At 36.9% G+C, this 19,964-nt stretch overlaps 1 protein-coding gene across 1 annotated transcript in view; it reads right to left on the minus strand.

Annotated features, from left to right (window-relative positions):
• LOC108367308 (Zinc finger protein ush) overlaps positions 1-19,964 on the minus strand; it is a 628,184-nt gene that overhangs the window by 160,654 nt on the left and 447,566 nt on the right. Inside the window, exons 3-4 of the mRNA XM_017621901.1 lie at positions 1,549-2,266; positions 1,165-1,459 (exon numbers count right to left, since the gene is read on the minus strand). Coding sequence (XP_017477390.1) covers positions 1,165-1,459; positions 1,549-2,266 — 1,013 coding nt within the window. The remainder of the gene's footprint in view (positions 1-1,164; positions 1,460-1,548; positions 2,267-19,964) is intronic.

The following is a 19,964-nucleotide window of genomic DNA, read 5'->3' on the forward strand; positions in this document are numbered from 1 at the left end:
AAAAAAAAAAAAAAAAATATGGAAACAAGAAACGTCAAACCAACATTTTATTTCAAAGAATATATTTTTGAAATTTTTTTCTGTGAAGAGCTTATGCCTGGGTATGCTTTATTCAAATTCTTAGTATAAAATCTGTCGACTTTAGTGGCTTCTTGGCGGTATATAATTAATTTTTTGGGGAAATCTCCATTTAATTATTTTTAGTGGATAAATTGTCTTTACAAAAATACCAGACAAGTTCACATTGCAGATAACGAATTTTTCGATTTAAGCCCACTTAGGCGGCACTGTGCGCTGCAAGATTTGCTGCGATGATTCTTGTGAGGTACAAGTGCTTGTATCAAAAGTAACGAGTAAAGTAACGATACGAAAGATATGGGTGTTGATTGGATTAGTAACGAATACATACGGGTATCCGAAATTTCGTTACTTTTACAGCTCTATCAGGGATAGTAGCTGAGAGCTATAGGTTTAATTTAAGAGAGTGTCTATTCGCGCTTTACCAGTGTCATCAGTGTACCAGAGTCGACAGTCTTTGGCTTTGCCAGTGTCACCAGCGTACCAGTGGCGGCACTGTCGACACTGGTGACACTGGCGGCACTGTCGACACTGGTGAAACTGGTACACTGGTGAAACTAGTGACACTAGTACACTGGCGACACTGGTGACACTGGCGACACTGGTGACACTGGTACACTGGCGACATTGGTGACACTGGCGACGCTGGCGACACTGGTGACACTGGCGACACTGGTACAGTGGTGACACTGGTACACTGGTGAACCTGGCGACACTGGTACACTGGTGACACTGGCGGCACTGTCGACATTGGTGACACTGGCGACACTGACGACAGAGACGAAGACTCCCGATACTGGTACACTGGTGACACTGGCAAAGTGTGAATGGACACTCCTTTTTTGCTAAACCTTCTAAAATATTGCAAAAAACACGATTTTTTAACAATTTTACCTCGTTTTTCTCAAAATCTGGAGCTGATGGAAACTGTGTTCTTACGGATTCGTAGTCAGTACAAAAAAGTCTATCAAAAACAGGTTTTACATTTGCCGCAACAAAATCACTGTTGCCTTGTGTTATTTTTTGGGTGAACTACGTATGTAGATACAATATTGTTTCGGTGTCGTCGACGAACAACTGACTCACTTGACTAGAACCACTTTCGTCCAGCGCATTTCCACAGTTTGGCGGTAGAACATTGCTGCTATGAGCTGGCGATGTTTGGTGCATACGCATATGTCTATTAAGGGACACTTTCTTGTCGGCACTGTATGAGCATTGTGTGCACGCATATTGTTTTCCAGTCTTTATGGCCTTAGTTGTTGGCTCATCGTTAGAATTGTTTATACTAGCACTGCTGGTGCCACTCGACGTGTTGGCGGTGGTTTTCTCAGCTACTACCGTAGAGATCGAAGCACCCTTTGCTTCCATGTCTTTATTGCTACAACAAAGATATAGATCGCCTATTGTGAATCGATATTGTCTTAAGATGCGAAGCATCCCACCCCTGCAATCGATTTATGTACTTACCGATGTGAGCAATAGTATGCCTGATGCGCTTCTAACGTTGATGGTGAACTGAAGTGAATGCCACATGGCAGACACATGAACAACTTCAAGCGTGGTGCGATTTTAGCGGAAGCAGTGAGACTACCAGTCACTGTGTCAACCGTCGCCGCTTTAAGCACCGGTTCCGCCAAACTAACCACAGGAGCATTTATCGAGGCTTCTATGTCTTCCTGTTCGGACAGTGCTGGTGGTGGTGGAAATTGCGCAAGCATGTTTTTCGTTTGCGTCTCTGCATGTAAAGCTTTAAGGTCTTGTGCATCCGGTTTCAAGGCCGGGTCTGATGCCAGAAACGCATTTAGCCGCAATTTCGGCATTGTGGGTGAGGGTGCGGGTTCTATTTCATTATCTGTTAGTTCGTCCTTATGTGGGCTGTTGCTAACAGGGCGTTCGTCGTTTGAGTCTAGAGAAGTTGCCTCGACATTCATTTCGCTTTGTTCTTCAATCATCTCATGATCTACATTTACTTTGATTAAACGTTCTGCGGATTCTTTATAAATCTGAAATGACTCGGTAGAGTTCGACTCATTCGAAGTTTTGACAGTTGTTTCATTTCCTGCCCTCATAAGCGGTGATATTCGACTTGTTCGGTCGCCGTCTTCCCTTGTGATCGTGTCATCTGCCATTTCGATGTTAGTCTCTTCATTTTGACGATCATGAGCATCTAAAAGCTCTTTGGAATCTGCAAGAACATAAGTAGTTAGGCACAAAAATTTATATTAGTCCGCAATTTATAAGCTAATGGCCTTATTTATAAAAAACAAAATGGATGTAAAGAGCTCTATAAAGTGACATTTTCATAAAACTTTTCAACTTATATAAAATTACACCCAAATTCATAAAAAATAAAGAAGACTTTAGCTGCTTTATAACAAGTTTATAAGTACGTTCATGCATAATATCGCACACGTTCTGCAATAGTGTGTTAATTGACACAGTACGTTTACCCTCCAGCAAGAGGGAAACCAAAACTTTGTTGTCATTTTTTGAAAAAAAAAATATCTAAAATAAGGTCTTGCTTGCCCATATTATCCATGGATTATTATATTCAATAATAAAAGGTTTGCCCAAAAAATAGTTTTCTCGCTCCCTCTTGACAAAATCGGCTCCCTTAGCAAGACACTGTGTGTGGGTTCGTGTGTGTGTGCAAAGCTTTTGTAAGGGATTTAAGGGAGTGTCAAAACTCTAATGTCAATAATGAGCCAACGTTTAATTATTGAATCCAGTGTTGCCAGTAACTGTGTTAATGAAATCCCGTCTAAATACAACGTAAATCCCGTTTTATACTAAAGATATAACAGAAATCTCGCGCTGTATGTATAATAGACATAAAATGCTTTCGTATGTATGTATGTAAATTAGGGTGCTTGTTTTTGCGACTATTGTTTTTTTTCACTCCTACCTCGAAATTTTGTGGAAAAAACCTAAAAAAAATCTCCCTGAAAATTTTAAACCTTAATATTAACATTAAGTACTCGCACAAGGCGTGCAAAGATTTCTCATATTAAATACTCGTAAACTTTAATTTTTTTTTTCAAAACTCTACGGCTCTGAGGTATTTTATGGTATAATCTTGGTCAATGATGGGTTTACTTCAGAATTGAATGCTCTACAAAAGTGTCCATTGCAGCGTAGTCCTTACTCCCACCAGCGAATTAGTACGGGTCACTAACCCCAGTTTTTCATGAAATTCTCGTTCATTCAATTTCCTGCAAAAAAAAATCTATGAAACCAAATCGCTAACATCGATATTTCTTGAGATATTGGACTTTGAAGTTGATCAACAAATTCTACAATTCAGCTCAATAGTTACTCCGTGAAAATTCCACACTACCTCAATTTCAAAGTCCAATATCTCAAGAAACATCGATGTTGGCGATTTAGTGTTCTGAAATTTTTTTGTAAGAAATTGAATGTCCTACAAGTTTTCGTTTACATTTACGAAATAGGGGCAAAAAACGAGAATTTCATAAAAAAAATGGGTTTAGTGACCCGTGTAGTACGCTGGTGGAAGTAAGAATTACGCCGCAATGGAAAACCTATCATTGACCAAGATTATACCATCAAATGCTTCTGAGCTGTAGAGTTTTAAAAAAAAAATCAAAGTTTACGTGTATTTTATATAAGAAATCGTTGCACGCCTTGGGCGTGTACTTAACGTTAATATTAAAGGTTAAAAATTTCAGGGAGTTTTTTTTTAATGTGTTTTACACAAAATTTCGAGATAGGAGTGAGAAAAACAATAGTCGCCAAAAAAGCACCCTAATGTACATAGATATGCAATACACATAGGATTTATATACATTAGGGTGGGTAAATTTTTTTTTACTATGCGCGTATAGCATAAGAGGATTCTACTTGTAATTCAACGCAACTTTGCCGAAGAAACCATCGGCCTAAAATCAAATAGGGGTTTTCCATATTGCGAAAATAGGTTTAGAAGAAAATGTGGAAATTTTTACTGTTGTGCCCTCTGGTGGAAGTTTTAAGAAAAGGAGAAGTGCAGAAATGGATTCCGCATACCAAAAAACCCTTACAGCATGTTTTTGTACAAAATTTATGCAATTCTTTACGATACTTCAGCAAAGTGCTAAAAAACATATTTTCACAATTGGACAAATTCCAAATTGATTTTAGAGCCATGGTTTCTTCCGCAAAGTTGCTTAGAATTGCACATATGTATGTGCAATACGCGCATAGTCGAAAAAATCTCCCATACAAATTTACCTGCCATTATATACCTACATATTTTACACAAACAGAAATTCCATTCGTTTTCGAGTTTAAATTGATCAGATGGCTGACATTTCATTGGCTAATCTTTGTTTAAACCAGCCAGCTCGGGTGTTTAAACTATGTTTAAACCACAGCCGAGCACAGAAAAACTGGCCCTAAGTCGCACAAATCGATTGTCTGTTAAGTAAATTAGATTTGACTGCACATATTTAATGCTTTTTCGCTTAATCTATTTCTCTTTTTCGTTTTGATGTCAGTAACCATTGAACTATTTACTGCCTCTTTGTTAACGACTACGTCCCAAACGTTTGCCAATCGCAAGTTTTACTATTTGCATTATCAAAGAATACAATCACTTAAAATACTTTTCAGAATCTATAAACTCAAAACATTTCAAAAAAAAAAACAAGCAATGATTGGAAATTTTTTCAATGTTTTCAAAACACACTACTTCTCGAGTTCCCCACACGTTTTTCTAACTTATATCACTTTATTTTTCCACAATTACTTTCTGTATAACTAACAAAATGGCTATTACAATTCACAATGATAGGGTTCATATGAATGGCGTTAATTTACCACAGAGAGCAGCTTTTTCTTATTTATCGATTACTAAATTTTCTTACTTTGTATGCTATGCAAAAAAATCCGTTTTTCGACAGAAAATCCCATTCGCCCTTTTTAGTCATAAAATCCCGAAAAAGGGCGAAATCCCGCAAACTGGCAACACTGATTGAATCATGCACATGATCAACATGTGATTACAAATACATAGTTTTTGACGTTTTCTGTGTTTTGTGTGTACGGTGACCAGATTTCTGTGGACGAAAATCGGGACATTGCTAAAGCATTCAATCCGAATATACATTTTTTTTTAGAATAAAAAGACATAACATCTTTCAATACAGTTTTATTTACAACTAAATAAAGAAAAAAAAACTTGAAAAATTATACCCAAAATTTGTACACACATCGCACATATCGTCGCGGGAAAAAAATTTACTAAAAAGGCTCATAAAAAAAACTTCGGAGAAGCAAGACGCGTAAATCTAGTTCACGAAGAAGAAAGACGCGTAAACATAGATTCATACGGGTCCAAGGACTGTTACTTCAGTATCTTTCCCAAAAGATCTTTGGGGAATTTGTATACTGTTACACCCACAAACATAATTGACCGCGAAAATAAGTTTACGCGTCTTTTCTAGCCGTCAGTTATGATAGCGCGTCTTTCTTCGCCATCAACTAAGTTATGGGCCGGTTGCTCAAAGCCTGGTTCACTCTAATCCCCAGTTAAACATCGTTATCGACATTACCGACATCGTGTTATATGCATGGAGTCGAAAGCGTCGATAACGATGGTAACCGATGATTAGTGTCAACCAGGGTTTGAGCAACCGACCCTAAGAGTCTTTCTTCGTCGAACTTTTTTTACGCGTCTTTTTCGGCGGTCAACTTTTGAGCTCGCATTTTTATTCGTGTCTATTGAATATATATCTACAGCTTATATTTTTCATATCCAAGCATTTTTCGAGGGAATTCTTATTATTTTCTATAATTTGACTAAATTCAAGTTAAATCGTTTCATAAAAAAAAAACTTAAATAATTATGACAACCTTAAGAAACATTAGACAAGAATGATAGATTGCAATATGGCGATAGTACCAGTTTGACAGAATAAAACATAACCAATGATCATTGAAAATAGAGATGCTGGCTATGTTTATGGCTCCCTTATATACTCTGTTCTTTGTAATAACGAGTGCTGCCACTGCTGGTTTTTAGGCCAGAGTACAGGGACTCTTGTAATTTATTAAAGAAAACACTGAAACTCGGGATTTAATCGGTACAAATATGAAAAATCGGAACACCTATACGTTCCCGAATTTTAAAACATATTCCGGGGGACAAATTTCTCAAAATCGGTACTGTAACGCCAAAATCGGTACGAATGGTCACCGTGTTTATAAAGTAAACATGTCGTCGTATGAAGTACAAAACCACATATCGTGGTTCTGCAAAATCGCGTAACTGATGTGCTAAAAATGAGATTTGCCCACCGGAAGCTACTGGCATCAAAATTGAGCCATTCGTACCAAAATATCGTTTTATAAAACTAGCCTGAACCTGAGCCTGAGACCCGTTTTGATATAAAACAGTTTTTACGCTTTACTGTAAAATTTGGTCAACCTCACATTAGCTTGATACGCGGTTTTGTATGCCATTATTTTATAATATCTCAACCAGTATTAAAAATATCGCTCATTTACTTCAATGCAATAAGTCAAAAAAGCTAAACTCGTAAAAAACGGCTTTAAAGTATTCAATTTACATATATGTACTCCAATAGTAAAAATGAATACATATTTTGTTTTAGTGAGATATTGGCTGCAATTTAGTTTGGCATCCCCGAAGTAACGCATTAAGGTAGCTATGGGACGGTAGGGGGAGTTCTCCTAATTGTAAATATATAGTTTTTAGCTGCCGGATCCTTATAAGTTTTAAGTTATTTGTTGTTAAAGTTTGTGGGTTGGCTATCCAAAATGGAAACATTCGAGATTTCAGCGAAAGTATAAGAAATTTCGTCATGAACCTTGGTGAGGATGTTGGGGGAGGCCTTCTCACAATGTAGTTACTAATAGGCTGCATTTCTTTATTCATTCTGAACGTTTGGAATAAACTTTTTTGTTTATTTCTTCTTTAGAACGTTCCTGATGATATGTTGACGTATATTTCAAACGCATTCTGTTTATTCCGGCTGTGAAATGGGATTATCCGGAATGTATAAAGAAACGCAGCCATAGTATTTAAGCAATTTGTTCTTAACTTATCTCCATTTCTACCACCAAATTTTTATAGAAAATTCCACTTATCACGTATAGTTGGTGTGATATACTATATTTGTAATGTTCACTTGCGTATATAGTAATTTTAATATATTCTTTTAATCAATTACTTACGTAAAGCGCGTTATAAATGTTTTTAAAAATTGTAGCACTTTTCATAAACAAACATCAATAATAATGGCCGACAGTTAGAGCAAATGTGTGTTGCCATACGTTTGTAAAGTAAATACACCACAATCAAGGGTTTTTATTAAAGTGCGGCCAAGGCCAAAAGGAATTATGAGTAAAATTGTAATATTTATATCAATGTACATATATCGAAAATTTGTAGTAAGAAATCGCGCGATTTCTTATTATAAATTTTCGCCTGCGGCGCTTTCTTTTATAAAAACCCAAACTTCGATAAACAATTAAAATTTGCTTTAAAAGATCGCGTAATTTATAAAAATCGATACTTCGGTGAAATCGATACTTCGATAAATAATCGCGCGATTTTTCATTAAACATTTTCGCCTGCGGTGCTTATAATTTGTCTTTTATATATTGGGGGCAGGGTGTCCAGATTATTAAAAAAAGCGCAATTTCTGAAAAAAAAAAATCGACAAAAATCGCCAATTTGTTTTTTAATAAAATTCATGAAATCGATTTAGCAAATTTATTTAAAAAATGAGATCTTGTTATAATATAGTTTTAAAACCAAAAACGAATATAATACCTTCAGAGAGTAATAATAAATAACACCAATCACTCATATAATAGTGATGTACAAATTTTCTTTAAAAATACGCATTCTTTTTAAAAATATTTGTTTCAACACATTTTGCAACAAACTTTCCAACCTCATCCTATTTCGAATCTTAGTTTTTGTTGAATTCATTACGGAAAAAACGCGCTCAACAAAGCATGTGAGTGCGGCAAGGATAATAATATGAATTTACTTGTATTTCCAAACATTTTATTGCCTGTTGCGGTTTTCACTCCGTAAGCAATTATCCAAAATTCTTCAGAGTCGGGTGGAATGGTTTTGATAAAAGTTAGTCCATGGGAAAGTTAAAAGATTTAAATATTTAGTTTCCGCTGCTTTTCTTTCCTTCAGAGTCAAATAGTGAATTGGCAGGTCCCTGAAATCGCCCTCTTGTGATTCACACAATTTTCTGGTGACAAAATCAAAGCTTTTTAAAAAGTATTTATTAGGGTATTCGATTAGGGTGATTAAACATTTTTGACAGTCTGTTAATATGCTTCTTAAGTCAAGTTTATCACGCAGTTCATTAGCCTGTAAAATTATCGTGGAAAACTAAGTTTTGTATATTTTTATAAATGGAAAAAATTTATTTGAAGGGAAAAAATTGCCAATGGCGATTTCCTAAATTTTTACGCGCAAATATCCAAAAAAAAATCGACAAATTGGCGCGAAACCGCCAAATCTGAACACTCTGATTGGGGGTGTTTAACCTTATAACCTCCTTTACTACAGGCCTGTATGCAGTTCTCAAGAAAAGCTAAAATTCCATCCTCAAAAATAATTTTTTTGTAAAAAAAAATAAATTACAAAATTGAAAGAAAATTTGTCTTCGATTTGAGCAACAAAGAAAATTGAATTTCATACATCTTAATATTTGCAAAACAAGCGACCAATGTCTTCTTTTTCTGTGAAATTAAAGACCGTTAAATATGTTGCCCACCCAAAAGATTATTTATTATTAAATTTGTTTATTACGCAGCAAATCATCCAAAATAATTTTGATGTGCTTTGCAAACGGAAGCTCAAGTTAGTCTTTATTTTCGGAGCTTCGTGATATCATAGAATTGTGTCTATTATAGTTAAGGACGATGATATTACTCGACTTCTCGCAATAATTTTTATTAAGATATACGCAAATGCATTCCAATCCAGCTGAAGATTATGACAAAATGAAAGATTACGTACACCAGATATAAGTTAAACGTCATATGCGAACATCAAAGAGCTAGCGAAATTAAAACAATTTGGCAAATCATTTATGCATAACATTCTGTAACCTATTAAGCAGTGTTTGCATTGTTCAACTTTGCGTTCAACATTTGCGTTCAACTCAACGCAGGGTTGCACGCAAAAAAAGTTGAATGGCTAAATGTTGGCTGGCGACTAACTTTGTTGAAAGCAATTAGTTGAAAGGCCATTCTACCAAAAGTTGGATGCCAAGTTGAACAATGCAAACACCTTTTTATGGCGAATATTTTGATATTTTTTCGTATTTTGATATTTTTAGCCATTGAACCCTGCGCTGAGTTGAACGCAAATGTTGAACGCAAAGTTGAACGCAAAGTTGAACAATGCAAACACACTTTTAGCAACAATTTTCATCATTGCAACGTGTCGACATTCATAACATACGTCGGCAAGTTGCGAAGGCGATCCGAAAATTGTTGCTAAGAGTTTCGCGAACCAACTTAATTTGTATATAAAGCTTACTGTAGAATATGACGAAAAAATATTTAGAAATATTATAAAGACATGTACATTAGGGTGGTACAAAAATTAAAGTCGGAATTTTAATACTCACCCCTAGGATTGTTTTATATCGTATCTGCAATAGAGGTATTTTAGAAAGTGTAAGAAAAAATGCTTAATTTCTTCCCCTAGGATACAATAAACGCATTTTTACTTAATAATTCTGGTTCCACTAACAGTAGTGAGTACCCTCATTAAGTCTTTGTTCTATTTTCAAACAGTGTGACGCTCAAACAGCTGTTATAAGTGGTAATATTAGTTTTTCCAAAAATTGTAGATACGTGGTTAAGGCAGAAAGGGGGCGATACACCTATTTTTTCAAATTTTAAATCAAGAAACTAAAAGTTGAGCTCCATATTTCCTGAGTGCAAAAGCACGAAATACATATATGTATCTGCACGGGGTCTGATGCAAAGCTTCAGCAAAGAAATTAAGAAAATTAAAACATAGATTAATATTTTGTCACATGTTACATATGTAAATTTGTTTATTTGGTTTAAAATGAATAATTGTATAAAAACTCGATTTTATTTTATTTCCTCATCTCTGCACATCGATCTTCTTCAAAAGTAATTTTTACGCTTGAGAAAAACGTTGAAATTTGATTATCGATCACATCAACTTGTCTATTTTACTCTTGTATTGAATCCCAAATATTAAAAGAAAATCTTCCTTCTAAAAAAATTCCAATGTGGCAAAGCTATGCTTAATGTTAACATTTGGAGAAGTGTCAAAGATCTGCTTTATAATCAAAAAATAGTAGTAATGAAACTACCTTCTTTTTTGTATCATGGTAGCAATATAGAATTATTACATATATGGTTCCATGTACTTAATAAAAATATTCAATTCGGTACAAAATTTAATCTTAAAGTTCTTTTTGAAAAAAAAAATAAATAAAAATCAAAGAAAAATCTCACACTGTTCCACGGTGCCGCGCAAAGCATTCGTGTAGTAGAGCGTTTGCCTTGCAAACGGGCCGCGAAGGCCCTTCACCTACTGGGACTTGACGCACTGAACTTAGCAAGCAATCTATGTGGCAATCGCCAGGCCAACCTACTTGGCAACTAACCACAGGTTGCATTGGTATTATAATTTTTAATGGCACAAAAATCTACAAAAATATCAGAACAGTGCGCTCTACTGTTACGCGTGTTCGTTGACCTGTCAATTTGTAACTATTGAAATGTCAGCACTTTGCATTAACTCCAACTTATATGCTGTAATCGCACGCTGTTGCAGCAACAAGAATAGAAGCGGCGTGTTGCAATAAAGGCGTGTCCGCATCATGTCCATTGCTCACTGGTCAATGCTTGTAATTGAGTTTAATGTAAAGAGCAGTGCAGCCCTGCCAGAAGTACGGATTTTTTTCGTACGTACGGATTTGCGGTGGTCAAAATGGTTGTACTGATTCAGCGTACAGATTTTTAGCTTTCCGATAAGGTATACAGATTTTTGGTGCCTTTATTCATATTGTATATATTTGACTGTTTTGCCCATATCCAATTATCAGGTGACAATAATTTTTTAGCATTCCAGGAGAACGGAGAATTTCGAAAACACAAAAAATTTGTTTTATATTTATTTTAACTCATAAACAACGAATAAGTTAACATTGTTAAAAAAAGCAAAAACAATTCAATGTTGCCCAAACACAAGTCAAACAAGTTAATAGTAAACTGTGTTGCATAATTATAAGACTGAAACATATTACCGTTGAATTTTAATATTTTTATTGAGCTTTGTACCACGATTATTTTATTAGGAAAAATGGAAAAAGCAAGAAAGTCTAAGCGGTAGAAGCGGCAAATCAGCTGCACTTGATAGCAGTAGGTTGAATAAGGAAAATGAATTAGCAACACGCGTTTACGGGGTGTGCATAGCTCAGTGGTTAACGCTTCTGACTTTGAACATCGATGACGCGGGTTCGATCCTTGCTGAAGTCTAGAAAAAACAAGTCTGATGAGGAGATTTGATGATCTACGAAATAGCTGCTATAACATCTACCGACATTGTTGCTTTTTCCATTTTTCCTAATAAAATAATCGTGGTACAAAGCCCACTAAAAATATTAAAATTAAATGTTAATAAGCCACAATAACATTGACAAATATTACCGTTGATTTTTGGCAATTTTTTTGTTTACAGGGGTGTTCATTTTCTTCCGTATAAAAAATATGAATGGAAATTCTCCATTTAAATAAGTTGTCTGTCAAGTGGCATCTTCTTTTTTTCGTAGACATTTTAATTCTAGTGGAAAAATTAAATTAATTACGTAACTTTAGGTATTGAGTTGATGCATTTCTTACTCAGCGTAGACAACTATTTGGACACGACAACTATTTATATTCAACAAGTAGTTCTCGAAAAATAGCGACCCCAGTTATGCATAGAAACATCGAAAAATATAATTACGGGGCATCTCCACAGGCAAACGCTTTATATTGATCATGTTATAATATATCGAGGGCTTATATTCAATACCCTCAATCTGCAATTTTGATGAAAATGAGTTTTTGATGGTAACGTGAGCTCCGATTAATCTTTCAGCCATGACAATAATGTCAAACTTACAATATAGCTTTAATGGTATTATATTCTCATTTTGAAAATTTCACTATCTGCAATAACACTTTGTTATAAAAGCAAAATCCTCTATCTACACAATTATGCTGGAAAATTGTTTTTATTGACATTTTTTGTGGCAGGTAAGTTACATGTGCCTATGTATGTATGCATGTATATGTTACCGGTAAAATCAGGTCTTATGTCCAACTAGTTTTTCCCAGGCAAAACAAGTTCTACCTAATGCGATATATCTGTCCAACCGAAACCAAATTTGATACAACAAAAAAATCTTCCATATCCCGTCAAACATAGAGTCATTAAACTCCATTAGTCCATTCTATCTCAAGGGTCACCAAGAGTGGAAAACTGCTATTATTATTCCTATTGCCAAACTAAATAGAAACAATTCATTATAAATATTTTTTAAATTTTATCACTGCTATAAAACTTGAAATGGAGGACAAGGAGGAAATTTTTGCTCAAAAGGAGGACAGAGAAGGACAAAATTTTTGAGCAGGACAAATCACGTTTGAGGAGGACAATCCTTCTAAAAGGACAACGGTTGGCCAGCCTACAATTATTTAAGTCAAGAAAGTTTTCGCCATGTAAGAAATGATATGTGGCAACACTTGTTTACTATATCCATATGCTTCGCATGTTCCCGAACTCCCGGATTTTGTCAGACCAGAGGATAACACTGAAGATATTTTAAATTTGTGTATGGGAACATGTTATATAAAAGCTCAAGGCATAAAAGTATGCGAAAATGGAGGATTCTAACGATGATGTTATTACTCCTGCTAAATTCGACAAAGTGTAGAAACTCTTTGGGGATCAAATCAAACAGTGGAATTTTACAAGGCAAAAGTTCGGACAAACGAAGTGTAGTCGAAATCGGTCAGCGTCTCTTTGTCGAACGACTTTAACAAAAACATGAACTCTTAAATTATGTGTGTTTACATCAACGAAATTTTTTGTTTACATTTGTAACTACTTACATTAGTTATTTATGACCTTAAGGAAATCAATAATTAATTATTTTTATGATGGTTTTGTAACTGAATATAATACTTTTTATAGCAGTGGTGCATTAACTTAACTTTAAATATAATAAATAGTTTGTTAAAATGTTCTAGTCAGAAAAATAATAACTTTGTCTGTGAAGTTAAAAATAAATAGGTCTACGGAAAAATGTGTTGTTATATTTCATATTGTTTGAAGAAGGACTGTCTGTATTTATCAACATGTAATGCTTTTTGCTTGGCAAACAAATTTGTGCGTACGGATTTTGAACGGATTTTTCACCCACTAATTTTTGCCCGTGTAGGGATTTTAGATTCTAAACGTCTGGCAGCCCTGAGTGCCAGGCAGCTAGTAGCTTCGCGAGACTATGTGCGCTAAGTGTGCGTGTGTATTTTGCCTGCCACTGCCACCAATTTAAGCCCTATACTGTATCCACGAGCTCCATTTCAGCCTTTGGAACATACTTGTACGCATGTGTCCATCATTGATTCTATATGGTATGGAATTTGCTGCTGTCAATGGTGATTGTTACTAGTTTGTTTCTTGCATCGCCTCAGTCCAGTAATACCAATTTTGGTTGTTGCAGTGTCACCTTCATTTGCCTTATTTGAGTACACATGTATCCAATTCAATGTATGTATGTATGTGTGTACATACATATGGGTATTTCCTGGAAAGTGTCAACCAAGAGCGAAAAAAAAAATTTTGCCTGGACAAAGTTTAAAGATGACAATCGATAACTACATATTTTGTCTTTCATCCACCAAAATATTGGACTAATTGGCCCATTACATTTCAAGACATTTGCGTCTTTCCAATTAGGCTTTAAAATTTTTTTCCGGAGAAACCATACCTTCCAGAAAGCCTTCATAATTTTTTTACACGATTAAAAAGAATTGGAACTCTATACAAAAATTTAGTATAGCATTGTTACGTAAGTCTTATAAAAAAAACGTCAAAATATATTAGGAACCGTCTAAAGTTAAATTACAAATTGTGCTTTTTTCAAGCGTACGGACGCAAAATATACTTTACATGTAAACAAAAGTCGTAACGTTTACTTTATTTGTCGAAATTTTAATACAAAAGCATGATTCAATAATACAAGGTAGTGTAATTTGTGACAGCTAAAATTTGACACTCCTTTATCTAGATTTGTATTTTGGAAGTAGGAGAAAGGGGAAGAATGTGATCGTATTTTGCGAAAACGGTAGTAGAAAGGTACTAAAAAAGTGCGCAAAGTATACAATTAGAAGTAAAATGTGTATAATTAATTCTATGTGAATTTCCAATATATTTGGTGTTTTAATGGAAATACTAAACAATACATAAAAATATGCATTTTTGATTTAAGTTATTCGTCATTTCCGGGAACAGATCTAGAATACCGACCGTTCAGCTATGCAAAAGCGAAAAATGCAGATCAATAGAACTTTTTATGCTCATTTCAACCATGCCAAAATGACGCAAGTAAAAAATGAAGAGGTTGTAGAAGGTTAGAGTTCAGTTTTTAGATATTTTAAATATTAATATCTTATGAACTTTATAACCGATTAAAAAGCTAATGACGTCACCATAAAGGTAATTAATTTGTTCTTCAGAACAAACTAGAAAACGAACAAATATTATTTTTTCATGAAATAACCTTTTTGAAAAAACTGCATAATTAATGGTAAAGAATTTTATATTATTTAGAAAGTACAAGTTATTATCTTTAATTCGATATTTCATATTTTATCACTACCTACTTTTGGGTTTCAACAATTTAGTGATACTAAAAAATACAAATAAACCTCTTATATCTTCTCTTTTTTACCTGCGCCAAATAAATTTGGTGGTCGCTATATAGCTACCGTTTAGCTATATAATAACCAAAAATGCAGATTGATAGAATTTTTTACGCTGATTTCAACGCCACCAAATTTATTTGGCGCAGGTAAAAAAGAGAAGATATAAGAGGTTTATTTGTATTTTTTAGTATCACTAAATTGTTGAAACCCAAAAGTAGGTAGTGATAAAATATGTAATATCGAATTAAAGATAATAACTTGTACTTTCTAAATAATATAAAATTCTTTACCATTAATTATGCAGTTTTTTCAAAAAGGTTATTTCATGAAAAAATAATATTTGTTCGTTTTCTAGTTTGTTCTGAAGAACAAATTAATTACCTTTATGGTGACGTCATTAGCTTTTTAATCGGTTATAAAGTTCATAAGATATTAATATTTAAAATTACGCAAACGAAGGTAACGCCAACGAATATTTAGTATGAAGAATTTTTGGTTTTACTACTAATATCACTAGAAACTATAGAGTAAGCAACATTCTGCAGAAGTAAAGGAGCCGATTTTATGTGTGGGAGCGAGAAGACTGTTTTATTACAAAACCTTTCTATTATTGAATCATGATACAAAAGGAAATTTAAAATCCGAACGTCCGAACGCTTCAAATAATTTTTGTTCATATTGTTCCTATGTAGGTACGAAGACATGACTCCAACGAATGGTTTTAGCATGGCTGAGGGAGCAATGAAGTGGAGACAGAATTTGAAGAAAGATGAAGAAAAATGGGTTGGAATATAAAAAAGAGAGATCGAAAGAAAACAAACTATAGAAGAAAAATTAAAAATGATCATATCATGGCAAAAAAGCACCAAGACGCGACTAACTTGCGCAAAAAAAGATTCATTAAAAACAAAAAACTGGGATTAGTTTCTTCGAGTTTTGGCAAGTATAAAAGTATACAATAAAGCCGTAAAAATGTTGAAAAAGCATGAGAAAGAAATTAGTAGACAAATAATAAGCCGAGTGTTTGGCCGAGCTCCTCCTCCGATTTGTGGCGTGCGCCTTGCGTTTTCACACAAAGGAGAGGGACCTACAGTTTGGCGCCGACTCCGAACGACGATAGTATTTTTATTAGAAGCTGTTTTTCATGGCAGAAATACACTCGGAAGTTTGGCATTTGCTTGCCCAGGGGCGACCGCTGTTAATGATAAACCTTTTTTCTACATTTTTTTGCGATGTTGCCTTGACCAGGGCTTGCACCTAGACCCTGCGGAGTGGAAGCGCGCACTGCTTACCACTACACCACAGCGGCCGCCATTAGACAAATATGATATTGAAAATGAGGGAGCAAAATGCGAAAATGAGGGCCCTATATTAAAAAAAAAAACAGTACAAGCAGCAGGAAGAAAAGAAACAGGAAACGAAGCATATCCGCTTTTAAAAAGGAATTCAAGGATTTTGACATTAGCAAAACAAAATTTGACAAAGATCAACGGAAATAATGTCAATTGACACTATTTCGCATACTGGGGCATTAAAAATCGAGCGTGTTTAAATTCTTTAACAAAAAAATGTTATCTAATTGGAAAAAATCGGCGGGTCCGAACGGGATCGTCCGAACAACTTTGTACAGTTTTTGACAGCTATAAAACATCGTTTGGAAGTTTAGGTTGACGCAATAGTTATGGCTGCTTATTATTCTAACAACCATTAATACATAATTTTTTTGTACCGTTAACAGTTTCGCAGAATTTTGCAAAAATCATCAGTCATCTTCGATACGAGTTCCATTTTGATGATGACTACCCATGACAAAAAATTAGTGTCAGTCAGTCAAGTCAAGTCAGAGCCTACTATACTTTTTATGATGAAAACAGTGTCCCCAACGTCCGGAAGAACTAATGTGCACCCTGCAGGTAACTCAACTAACTATTGATGCACCATAAATTCACTACTTTTCTACTAGGGGTGACTATCTGGAATACTTTGCGTTGCTTTTAATTGACTACAAGACTTCTTTTTTCTAGACTTCAGCAGGGATCGAACTCGCGACATCGGTGTGCCACAAGCGTTAAACACTGAGCTATGCACACCCCGTAAACTCTTGTTGCTAATTCCTTTTCCTTATTCAACCTACTACTATCCCAAGACAGCCGGTTCTACGTACCGGAACGACTCGGGTTCTACCCGACCAAGGGCTGTTGTTTCGGCGATCTACTCCCGTTTAGGTCGGCGAAATCCCTCAAAAGCTGTACATCCATAGGGCTACATCTTCTGCGCATACTTCTGCTCAGGGCTGGCATTGAGTTAAACCCTGGGCCAAAGATGACTACACCTCAACTCCACCTCCGTAAGATGCAACACGTGCAATGGGTGGAGCCACCTCCGAGTTTGTTCAGGCCTTACGACTGACAGGCAGTGGACCACCGCATACGTGGCCCCTTGCTGCTGAAATGACAACACCACTGACACAACAGACCTCACCACCGATAAAACCGCACCACCACCCACACGCCGCCACCAACAACTCCTATTTCTTCCGACAATCTGCACGCTGTGTCAGTCCAGGATATCCCGTAATGTGACATCAGTCAAGAGCCACACTTGTCATGTCTGGTGTCACCTTGAGGCATGCTTAGGAATGCGCACGACGTGAGATTGGATGAGGGACTATGAGGACCCATGTGGTGCTCGGTCGCAAATACCAACTGCGACGCCGCCACTACCACCACAGGGCAACAGCCTTTGCAGCAGCAAGCGCAGCATGGTAGCACACCTCACTAACACCTCACATTCCAATAGGCACACGAAGATTTTACAATTTAACTTACAATTTAACTGTAACGGACTTCAGAGCAAGATCGAGGAGATAACAGTCTTCATGGGTCGGCACGGAATATTAATAGCTGCAGTCCAAGAGACGAAGCTTCATGGCAACATTCTTGAATTGCGCCGGATACAACGTGCACCGTCTATATCGCGAGCGAGAAAATGGTGGTGGCCTAGCGTTCATCACATCACGCACCACACCGTGCAGTAATGTCTTATCGAAGCAGATATCGACCGCAGGGATATCATCCTAGAATTTAAGGGTATTGCTATCCGGTCAGGCGATGTCGAGCTCGAAATATTTAACGTATATATATCCCCTGTCACCAGCTGCCCGGCAGGATATCACCCTGAAATAGGTGCGCTCATCAAAGGTGAAAACCGTATGGTAATTGGTGACCTCAATGCGCACCACGATCTTTTGAATTCAAGTCTCTTAAACGATCGTAGGGGAACTGACTGGGCTGAGCAGATAGACGATTCGACAAGGATTATGGGCAGCTGCTGCGGCTCGCCAGATTTAACAATAGTCACAGCTGGTCTGATAAACAGCGTATCATGGCGACCTGTGCTGACTTTGGCATCAGACTATTTGTCCATAGTCATCTCGATTGATAAACCAGCCGACTTTGCTTCCGCGGATCACCGGACCTATGCCAACTTTTCCAAAGCTGACTGGAAAGGCTTCGCGGGTATTACTGAAAGCGCCTTCACTGCTCTACTCGCACCAACCGACGTTCACGTAGGTGAGCGAGAATTCCGCAGGGTTGTGACTGCTACTGCAGCCCGCCTCGTTCCAGCGGGATGTGTCTCGGACCCACGCCCGAATTTTCCTGCTGAAGCGGCTGTCCTAGTCGATGAGCGTGGCAACCGTCATCAGGCCGATCCCGGAAATCGGCGTATCAGGGATCTCAACTCGGAGATTCGGCAACTTGTGAACGTACATAAGCGGAAGAAATGGGAAGAGCATCTGAAGACCTGCAACTTCGCCTCTGGTGTAAGTAAGCTTTGGTCAATCGTGAGGTCATTGTCTAACCCGACGAAGCGTGACGACAGAGTTGAAATAGGCTTTGGTGACCACGCTTCGTCGGACCCGGAGCGATGCGCGAGCTGTTTTAGCCGGCAGTGCATACTGCATCTTCCGGTGGATAAAGCCAAACGTCGAGTAACCAGAAGAATGCAGAAAATGCCAAAACCTAGTGCGCCTCTTGTTTTCACCAGCGGTGATGTAAGGGTAGCCATCGGGAAGGCGAAAGCCTCCAAAGCCATTAGACTCGATGGAATTTTAATGTTGATGCTGAAAACTTTAGGTTCCGCGGGAGTGCATTATTTAACCAAGGTCCTCAACCTAGAGAACTCGTGGCCTTAATCGAAACCACCCCTGTGAGAGAACCATTCTAGTAGCGTTGGACCTGTCTAAGGCGTTCGACACTGTCAACCATTCAACGCTATTAGAAGACATAGAGGCCTCCACTCTCTCACAGGGACTCAAGCGATGGTTGGCGAATTATTTGGGTGGCCGTCACTCGTCAGTAACTTTTAGAGACAAGTCGAGCAAACCTAAGAAAGTAAAACAGGGGATTCCACAGGGTGGTGTCCTTTCCCCGTTACTATTTAACTTTTACATTTCAAAGCTCCTTCAACAACCAGAGGGCGTCTCGATTGTCTCTTGTGCTGATGAATGTTCGATCATGGCGTCTGGAAATGGAATTGATGACTTGTGCTCGAAAGTAAACGGTTATCTCGCCGAGATTTCTCGCTTCTTCGCACCACGGAGCCTAACTCTCTCCCCTACAAAATCCTCAGCCACACTGTTTACCACCTTTATGAAGGAGGTCAGACTACAACTGGAAATTCACGTCGATGACGAACCAATTCCGACGGTGAACAACCCGAAGATCCTTGGAGTAACCTTCGACAGTCTGCTCTCCTTCTCGGCGCATACAACCGCAATTGTCAACAAAGTACAAAGCCGCAACAATGTCCTTAAGTTGCTAGCCGGCAGCACCTGGGGTTAAGGAGCACAACAAAGGAAGAGCCTGCCTGAAACTATACAATAAAGCAAATACATGTATAGAATTGACAACAACAACCACGCT

Source organism: Rhagoletis zephyria, unplaced genomic scaffold, assembly GCF_001687245.7.
Source record: "Rhagoletis zephyria isolate East Lansing unplaced genomic scaffold, Rhagoletis_zephyria_1.1 Rzeph_scaffold_00043, whole genome shotgun sequence".
Taxonomy (NCBI): Eukaryota; Metazoa; Arthropoda; class Insecta; order Diptera; family Tephritidae; genus Rhagoletis; species Rhagoletis zephyria.